The 9,791-nt window shown below is 47.7% G+C and overlaps 1 protein-coding gene across 1 annotated transcript; it reads left to right on the top strand.

Annotated features, from left to right (window-relative positions):
• Nucleotides 1–163: 163 nt before the first annotated feature.
• On the top strand, nt 164–9,765 carry CCNF (cyclin F; the record flags this gene model as incomplete). Its single annotated transcript, XM_008947775.1, has 15 exons — nt 164–270; nt 707–774; nt 1,735–1,928; nt 2,275–2,328; nt 2,814–2,918; nt 3,457–3,534; nt 3,944–4,095; nt 4,689–4,853; nt 5,516–5,639; nt 6,016–6,196; nt 7,203–7,290; nt 7,847–7,946; nt 8,242–8,372; nt 8,613–8,782; nt 9,655–9,765. Coding segments are annotated over 15 exons (1,828 nt in total), but the record flags the coding sequence as incomplete, so codon positions are not given.
• Nucleotides 9,766–9,791: the final 26 nt, after the last annotated feature.

Raw genomic sequence — 9,791 nt, forward strand, 5'->3', positions numbered from 1 at the left:
CTTCCCAGGCACAGAGCTGAGGCTGACTGAGAGGTGATTAGGCAGGTAACGAATTATGACTGACTTACATTTAATTAGTTACCCATCTAAAACTAAGTACCAAAGAACTACTTTTCTCTTGGTCCCTTTGTTTTAGTCATTATTTTATGTTCCCCCCTTGCAGGTGCACTCACATCTTAAATACCTTGTGGATAATCATGCTAGTGTGTGGGCGTGTGCCAGTTTCCAGGAAATATGGCCTTCTCCAAGCAACCTGCAGATGTTTGAAAGGTGAGCTTAAAGAACTGAATCTGTCTGACCTCCTAGAAGAGGATGTTTGAAGGCAGGTACACAATTCTAGTCAGTCCTCTCTGTAAATGGGGGATCTTAGTGTGAAGAATTGTTGGTTGCATGTCTAAGATGCTTGTCCCTGATGGTACAAGTACCAAAACGTGGTGGCACGTTCTGGGGGTGTTGAATGGGAAAGGGGAACAGTTCCTATGAATTGTCAAATCCTCCTGGTCCCTGGCCTGCAAAAAGGTTGTTGCAATAAAAGCTACAGTGAAACTGATGTGTAACTTCTGAAGTGAAGGTGCATAGGTTTGTGGGCTGGTGATGACCCAATTCACAGCCAGGCCTGTCCTGAAGTGTAGCTAGTTTGAGGATGTGGGCCTGGAAGCACCTCCTAATTTCAACCTCAAGGTTTTTTCCTGTGTTTCCCACTCAGGGCTGCTGAAAGGGGTAACTTTGAAGCTGCTGTGAAGCTGGGGATAGCATACCTGTACAACGAAGGCTGTAAGTGGGGGAGCTTCTCCTGGGGTCTGAGGGGAGGTTACACTTAGAAAGTTGTTTCTCCTGTATCTCAAACACTGATACTTTTGTACCTGGGTCCTAGAGCAGGGAAGTGCAGAGCCAGCTCACTGCCTTCAGTGGGTGCTGAGGCCTCCTGAGAGGGGTGCTTCACCTTTTGGTGCAGCTTGAGCACCAGGCACCAAATTCCTGGGTGTTAAATCATAGTGTAGAGCTCAGCTCTTTCAGAGAAGTCATCAATGTGTAGCTTATGAGTTTGTGTTTAGAAGTTATTTTAAACTTCTGGTCAGGCCCTGGTCAGTGGTACTCAGTGACAGGACAAGGGGCAACGGGCACCAACTGGAACCCAGGAGGTGCCACCTGAGCAGGAGGAGAAACTTCTTTGGGGTGAGGGGGCAGAGCCTGGAGCAGCTGCCCAGAGAGGCTGTGGAGTCTCCTGCTCTGGAGAGATCCCAAACCCTCCTGGCTGTGACCCTGGGCACCCTGCTGTGGGTGAGCTGCTGGAGCAGGGGGGTTGGATGAGGTAATCTCCAGAGGTCCCTTCCAGCCCTCTCTGTGCTGGGATTCTGATGAGACTTGGCTAATTACCTCACGTGAGGGATGTAACTACAGGGAGTGACGATGGACAGGAGGAGCCTCCTTGCAGAGGGCAGGGCAGGTGACTTACCTGCCCATTGGTTTAACACAGACAGGAATTGATGTTGCTTTGAGTACTGGCACTTGCAGAACACCCACCACCACCCCCCAGTTTAGTGTTTCATGTTCCTAAAGACTAATTGCAGTAAGATTTTTTTCTTCTTTTGCCATCTCCATGATTTTTAAGACTCTAAAGGGCAGACACCGTTCCACCTTTTCCCAGTTGTACCCTAGGGTCTGTCTTGACCTAACTGCTGAGCACACGTTGTGAATGAACCCCCCATCATTTCTGGCTTTGTTGCTGTTCAGTGTCCATCTCAGAGGAGGGCCGTGCAGAGGTGAATGGACTGAAGGCATCTCACTTCTTCAGCCTGGCGGAGCGGCTGAACGCGGCTGCAGCCCCCTTCATCTGGCTCTTCATCCGTCCTCCCTGGTCCCTGAGTGGCAGCTGTTGTAAAGCTGTGGTCTATGAGAGCCTCAAAGCAGAGTGTCAGCTGGAGAAAGTAAGATTTTGTTCTGCCCTTGACTTCAGCAGAGGCTGGTAGCTGCATCGAGTTATTTTGGAGGAAAAAAAGACTTTTATTTCCCCAAGGAGCTGCTATAATCTCACTGCTTCAATGGCTGTGGATCAATCATTTTAATGAATTTATTCCCAAACTTGGTATCTGATGAGTGCCAGAGGCTGGTCCTGTCTCTTCTGAGAGATTCAGCATTGTCTCAAAGATAATATTGAGAAAAACAAGGGGAGGAATGATTGAAAGGCAAACAAAATTGTAGTCTGGAGTTGGCAGCAAAAATTGCTGCTCTTTGTCTGTCATTAACAATGCTTTATCTTAATGCTTTCTTCAGGCTCAGAAAGGATCTATTCTACACTGCTTGGCTAAGGTCTTGAGTCTCTTTGAGGTGAGCACTGTTCCTGATTTGGTGTGTTTGGGGCCTTTTTTGATGATTTTTCTTTTGAAGCTGTTTACCTTGAATTAATTAAACAAACAAACAAACAGCCAAATGCTCAGTTTCCTCGAGTGGCCTAGGAGTTTCTGTTCTCATGAGTTTAATTTACTTGTTGATTAAAGGCACATTATTAACTTGGTTTATTGAATTTTACAAACAGTGAAATTAATTGGGGTGTGTTCATGTCTCAATGGAAGCCTTCCAGTTGTAAAGCATACCAAAAAAACCCAAACCTTCAGTGGCAAGTGAGCCAGAAAGCTCTTGTCAAGCTGAGGAAAACTATTAGCTGCTTTTTGAGCCTGGATCTTCAAAGGGCAGCACTGGGTGGCTGGGGAATTGCCTCTGCAGGGCACTCACAACTGGCTGATTCTGAAGTACTGAGATCTGGCATCTGGCTGGCTGGGCAGCAAAACTACTGTCATGTTTTTTGTTCTTAGGATGAAGAAAAAAGAAAAGAATCGCTTGAAATGCTTGAAGAATCTTCAAAGCAGGGTTGTTTAAACAGCTCCTACCTCCTTTGGGAAAGTAACAGAAAGGCTGCTGTAAGTAGCAGGTTTTTTTGTCTCAAAACAACTTCACTGTAACTTCTGGACCTCTGTTGGGTGCAGTGAGTGAACACAAACTGCTGTTCCTCAGAGCTTCATAAACATGGAGAGCACCAAGAACTCTTTCAGAGGAGCTTTGGTGCCTGCCCTGGTGTTTGAAGTGAGTCTGCAGGCAGCTGTAGCTGAGGTGCAGGCAGAAGTTCCTTTATGCTGGCCCTGCTGAGGGCACAGGCCTTGCTGGCTAGTGATCCTGCAGGAGCAGGAGTGGGAGGCTGCTGGTGTTGTCAGTAATAAATCTGCCCAGGCTCTGCTCTTGGACTCCCAGGTGACCTGACTCATTTCCTTTGAGACCTCGGGCAAGAACTGAAGAAAGCTCCTTAAAACCAACTTTGTTGTGGTGATGAGAAATGGCTTGGTTGCTGAAATAACAGATGGACCCACAGGCAGTGGTTTTTCTCTGGATATTAGTACTACAGTCCTTCTGTTTGATGTACAAATAATGGATTTTGAAACCTGTTTCTGTTCCTCTCTGTAGATGTCAGACCCTGGCAGATACCTCCAAAGTCTCAGGAAGCTACGAGACTATGCAGCAAAGGGCTGCTGGGAAGCACAGGTAAGATTGGCTGTTCTCCTGGGAAAAGTCTGAATTTGGTCTTTTCAATGCTGCCATCATAGGCCTGACCCCTCACTTTAGAAGCAGGCTCAAAATTGCTGAATAATATCAACGTGTGATGTGGGTATTTACTCTGTGAGTCCTTCTCTTTTGGAAAGTAGCTCACATCTGTGGTACAGCCTGAGTAAAGAGGCATTTTTTGATGGACTTAAAAGCCTGCCCCAAATAACTAACGTGTGTGTGTGTGTGTGTGTGTGTTCAATGGTGAGGACAAGCTGAGAACACCTGACTGAAGTATTTTGTCACATTTACTCTGTTTTCAGCAGGAAAAAAGGACCATCCTGGACTGCCTTAGTTTGTGTTTGGTAAAAAAACAAACCAGCCTTCTTTTGTGTTCTCTCTGCTACAGATAGCTTTAGCCAAAGCTTGTGGGAATGGAAACCAACTAGGATTAGAAGCCAAATCTTCCAGTGAAACAGTGTCTCAAATCTTTCAAGCTTCCCTTCCCATCAGGAAGCAAAGTATCTTCACTGTGCAGAAAGGAATGAATGAAACAATGAGGTAAAAACCCAGCTCTGGGAGTCAGGCCCCACAGCAGAAACCATTGCCTGCTTACATGTGGAGAGGGAAACCAACCCAGAATGAGGTCTGTTGGAAGATGGTGGGTTTCACTTTGCTCTTCTGTGATGGATTATGTGTGAGGAGAGAAACACAACACCTCAGAGGTGTCAGAGCCCTTATTTCAAACCCTGATGAAGAAGTGAAAGGAGATGTGAGGGTTTTCCTGGACGTTCAGTTCTTGCATTTGTCAAGACTTGTTAGAGTCTTGTTATCTTGGTTGGTCTCTAGTTATCTTAGGTGGCCTCTAGCCTCCAATTTGATATTCCCTACTCTTCCTTGTGTGAGGAGTGCTTATTATAGGATAGTTTCTAATTCCATTTCACAGAGAAATTAGGAAGACTGTTGACCCTTCCCAGAACAACAGACTTCTGGTGGCAAATCCTTCTCTCTGTGCAATGTGTCACTTTTCTGAAAATTCTTTTGATGAAATTTCTTGGCTGGGAACTTGTGAGTGGAGAAAGGACTTGGAGTAGACGTTTAGCACAGGTTTGAACAGCTTCTGACTGCATAGGTGTTGTCTCTTTCCTGCCTAGGTACATCCTGATTGACTGGCTGGTAGAAGTGGCTACCATGAAGGACTTCTCCAGCCTGTGCCTTCACATGACAGTGGGCTGCGTGGACCGTTACTTGAAGCTGAGACCTGTGCCCCGGGCTCGCCTGCAGCTCCTGGGAATAGCCTGCATGGTCATCTGCACACGGTAGGACCTCTGACTGGTGAGCAGAGCTGGTTATTGTTATCATTCAGATCCATCTCTGAAGCTCAAGGGGTTTTTTTCCTCCCCCCCTCTTGCTCATAATAATGATGGAAAGAATCTTTGGCTTCCCCCTACGCTGACTGCGGCTTGAGCTGTGTTCACATACACACACACACACAGTCCCTGCAAATGAGATGCAAAATGTGATTCCCTGAATGTTCTTAAATCTGAAAAAACTCCATAGTTGATCTAAATGCATTCCAGCACCAACTGAAACCTGTCATGCCACACGGGGGAGAGTTAGCCCTGTAAGGAACAGCTGTGGTGGTGCTGTTCCTAGTTTATTCTGTTACGATCAGGTGAACCACATGGTGTGGTGGAAAAAATCATTGTTCTGTGGTGGCTTCCTTAGTATTTTGCATCTTAACTTAGAGGAGGTTTCACAAATGGGGCATCAGGAACATTCTAATAGGTGGTTCCAGCTTAAAAGTGAAATGAATGAAGAGCTGCTGTTGTTTATTCTCTCTGTGTACCTGGGAAAGTACCTTATGAAGTTGCTTAACTCTTTTAATCATCTTGGGTGCTTTTATCTGCCTCCAAAACCTTAGTGGACACGTGCACAAGTTCCTGTTCTTCTGGGGCTAACTGTGATTATTTGATTGCAGTTTCATCAGCAAAGAGATCCTGACAATACGGGAAGCTGTGTGGCTAACAGACAACACCTACAAGTATGAAGACTTGGTCAGAATGATGGGTGAGATCATTTCTGCCCTAGAAGGAAAAATAAGGGTGAGTTTGGAAAGCAGGTGGAATATTTCAGCCCTTGGGCTGCTAAGGAAGTCAGGTTGTTGTAATAAGCACTTCTTACTGAAGCTGTTGGGGTTGCATGGGAGGGTTCTCAACCAGCTATGGAGACCATCCATGTTTCAGAGCATGCAGATACAAAACCTCTGCCTTTCCATAGAGATTAAAACTGAAGTTTTAAGAAGCCAATTATTCTTTCACAGGAGAATGTTTCAGTGTCATTGTAACAGTTAACCCCCTAATGTGATGAAAACAGCATCTCCTGGGAATGACTGTTCTAAATACCACAGACCGATCGAGGTTGGAAAATCCTTTAATACTTGCTACTCATCTTGTATTTGCAACCTGTTCTCTGCACTAGATGCCTACCGTTGTGGACTACAAAGAAGTCTTGTCAAATGTCACCTCTCTGGAGAGAAGAACTCTTCACCTCTACAGCTTCATCTGTGAACTGTCACTCCTGAACACGAGCCTGTGTGTGTACTCCCCAGCTCGGCTGGCTGCCGCGGCGCTGCTGCTGGCCAAGATCCTGCACAGGCAAGGTGAGGAACCCCACCTTAGGTGGAGCTGCAGCGTGCTGTGGCAGGCTGCCTGGCCTTTTTAGGGAGCCTTTGGGGTGTTTGGTGTTTGGTATTACTTAGTCTAAAACCAAAATGTCTCATTCACTTGGCTGGGGGAGCAGAGAAGAGTCATAGAATTGGTTTGGTTGGAATGGACATTTTAAGATCATCAGGTCTTAACATTAAGTCCAGCTGTTAACCCAGCACTGCCAGGTCCCCACTGAGCCATGGCCCTCAGCACCACATCTCCACAGCTTGGAAACCCCTCCAGGGATGGGGACTCCACCACTGCCCTGGGCAGCCTGGCACAGCCCTGGACAATCATTTTGGGAAGACATTTTTCCCCATGTCCAACCTCAACCTCCCCTGGGGCCACTTGAGGCTGTTTCCTCTCATCCTGTCCCTTGTTTCTTGGGAGCAGAGCCCGACCCCCCCCTGGCTCCAGGCTCCTGTCAGGAGCTGTGCAGAGCCAGAAGGTCTCCCCTGAGCCTCCTTTGCTCCAGGCTCAGCACCCCCAGCTCCCTCAGCTGCTCCTCCCCACACTTGGGCTCTGGACCCTTCCCCAGCTTCGTTGCCCTTCTCTGGCCACGCTCCAGCCCCTCAAGGTCCTTCTTGGAGTGAGAGGCCCAATCCTGAACCCAGGATTCAAGGTGTGGCCTCACCAGGGCTGAGGACAGGGGGACAGCTAGAAGACTTTGGAATGAAGAGTTGAGGTCAGGGTATTTTACCTCATAACAGCAATGATGAACAGGATGATTAACATCAGACTATGCAAGTGTTGTGTTTAACCAAGACTGAAGATTTCTGTACCTATCTATATCTTCAGCTGGGCAGGTAAACCTGCTCCTGCAGCTAATTGTGATCTTGAACAAGCTATGTATGGGTGTAAGCTTGTAAAGATTGATCTTCAGCCCATTAAAAAAAAAAAATAAAACCAGATTGCAGAACCACCAAGTTTTGTGAAATGGTATTTGTTATTCTTTTCCAGCACACCCCTGGACCAGCCAGCTGGCTGAGTGCACTGGTTTCTCTCTTGAAGATCTGTTGCCCTGTGTGCTGAGCCTCTACCAAAAGTGGTAATAGTTTTGGAACTCTCTTGGGAGGGCACATGGGCACTTGGATCCCAGCTCTTGCAGACATTTGTAGTCAGCCTTTCCTGATGAAGAAGGTGGCTCTGGGAAACTGCCTTGCTCCCCTCCCACAAGGCACTATGGTCTAGGCAGCAGTTCAGGGACAGCTCTCCCTGTCTCTCCCAACTGGTGGGTTCCCTGGGTCACAGAGAACGTGATGCTCCTCAAGGCTTAACAGCTCTCAGCTTCCCAAACAGCACTAGTCTCAGAAGACTGCAGCTGGCTTAGTGGTGTGCTTCAGGAAGGAATTCCAGCAGCAAAAGTAGCTCATGTTTTAAAAAGTACCAGGCAAATACCTTGTTGCCTTTTCTGTTCCCTGATGTAACTAGATGCTCCTACCTTAGAACCCAGGTGACCTGGCTAGCTGCTTGCCTGATAGAACACCAACCTCCTGAGCACAGAGCTGAGAAGGACAGAGGGGAAAGTACTTAAACTGGCTGGTTTTGTTCACAGGGTATCACATAATCCATTCTAAGATTGGGGATTTAATCTCTCTTTCCAGTTTCCATGGTGATGTCCCAAAGGACTACAGGCAGGTGTCCCTGACTGCAGTGAAACAGCGATTCGAAGACGAGCGCTATGAAGAAATAGGCAAAGAAAAGGTGGGTTGAGCTCTGTCTTTATTGGCTCATGTCTGACACCCAGAGCAATGCTACTGCATGGCAGGGGTAGTAAACTGCCAGTAATGGGCACTGGGTTCCAGCTTTAGGCCTCTGGAGGAAAGAATGTGGAAAGTGGTGGTTTTAAATGTCATCTGTGGGGACTGTACCTGCTCTGAGTGCCTGTGGGAAGAACTTGTTGGGATATATTTCTCCTAGAAAATAAATAACCCCCTTCTGGATGTTTATTCCTTCTGGGAATCTCGTGGTCTAATTCTTACTGTCTCTGGTTTTTCAGATGATGAGTTACAGCCAGCTCTGTTCATTGTTGGGTGTGAAACAGGAGGACCCGGGGCCCAGCCCCTTGCACAAGAACGTGGTGGAAATTCAGACTTTCCTTAGCTCCCCCTGTGGAAAGAGAACTAAAAGGCCAGTATAACTCAGTGCTGTAAATGGAGCTGAAGCCCTTCCTCCTCTCTGCTATCCTGAGGTTTCATAGTTTCATATTTCAGTATGAAAATTTTCCATAATATTCCAATATATTCCGTGATAATTTCCATAATATTTCCAATATATTCAATTTTTCTATAATTACCTTGACATACCTATTAAAAGAGCCAGAAAAGAAGCCCTGGCTCTTAATGGGACTTGTGGATTTTCTGGCTGCAGGAGGAGGGAAGACAGCATCCAGGATGACAGAGGCAGCTTTGTGACTACACCCACAGCAGAACTATCCACCCAGGAAGAAAGTCTTCTAGATAACTTCTTAGACTGGAGTCTAGATACCTGCTCTGGTTATGAAGGTGATCAGGAAAGTGAAGGCGAGAGAGAAGGAGATGGTAAGGGCTTTATTCTCTGTATAAAAAGAAGACAAGGGAATTGAAACTGTCTTCTTATCTCTGCTTAAAACTGGTTCTCAGGCAACTGAAGCCTGAACTTTCAGCTGAAGACCAGCTGGAATAACTCTTCCCCCTTCCCCAGTGGTTAAAACTGTTAAACTCTTTTAGAGGTATAGATCTGTTCTCTTCCTCTGCACTGCTTCAGAACATCCTCTCTGCAACCACCTGCCAGGAGGTTGGGGTGAGGTGGGGGTTGGTCTCTTCTCCCAGGTAACCAGTGATAGGATGAGAGGCAATGGGCTGAAGCTGCCCCAGGAGAGGTTTCGATGGGATATGAGGGTGAATTTCTTCCCTGGCAGAGTGGTGAGGGATTGGCCCAGGCTGCCCAGGGAGGTGCTGGAGTCACCACGCCTGGAGGGGGTTTAAAAAACATGTGGACGTGGCACTTGGGGACGTGGTTTGGTTGTCATGGGAGTGTTGGGTTGATGGTTGGACCGGATGATCTCAGAGATCCTTTCCAACCTGAATGATTCTGTGATGAGGGGGTTTGTAGCTGCTAAGTGTATCCAAGTGAGACCCTTTCCAGAGTCTTCTGGCCCTGGAGTGAACAGGATGCACGGCCCAGTCAGGAACATTGTGCTGGCTCTGGGACTGGCTGTTGACTTTCTGAACAGCTCTTAGAACCTACCCAAAAGGTCCGAGGGGAGAAGTTACTGTTTTCAATGAGGCTGAACTTGGTGCTGTCCCCTCCACGTGCAGGCAGCCGTGAGGTTTACGCTCTGGCTGGGGTCTGCTTTTGCTGCTGCTGGATGTTGCTGGGTGTCACCTGGTGCTGCCCCAGTGAACGCTGCTCTCCCTTTCCCCCCCGGCAGTGACAGGCCCCAGTGGGATCCTGGACGTGACCGTGCTCTACGTGGACCCCACGGAGCACTGCTGCCAGGACTCCAGCGACGAGGACAACCTGGGCGCGGGGTGGGCGGGGGGTGCCAGGCTGCCCGCTGCCCCCCCC

The sequence above is a fragment of the Merops nubicus genome, unplaced genomic scaffold, assembly GCF_000691845.1.
Source record: "Merops nubicus isolate BGI_N331 unplaced genomic scaffold, ASM69184v1 scaffold22059, whole genome shotgun sequence".
In the NCBI taxonomy this organism is placed as follows: Eukaryota; Metazoa; Chordata; class Aves; order Coraciiformes; family Meropidae; genus Merops; species Merops nubicus.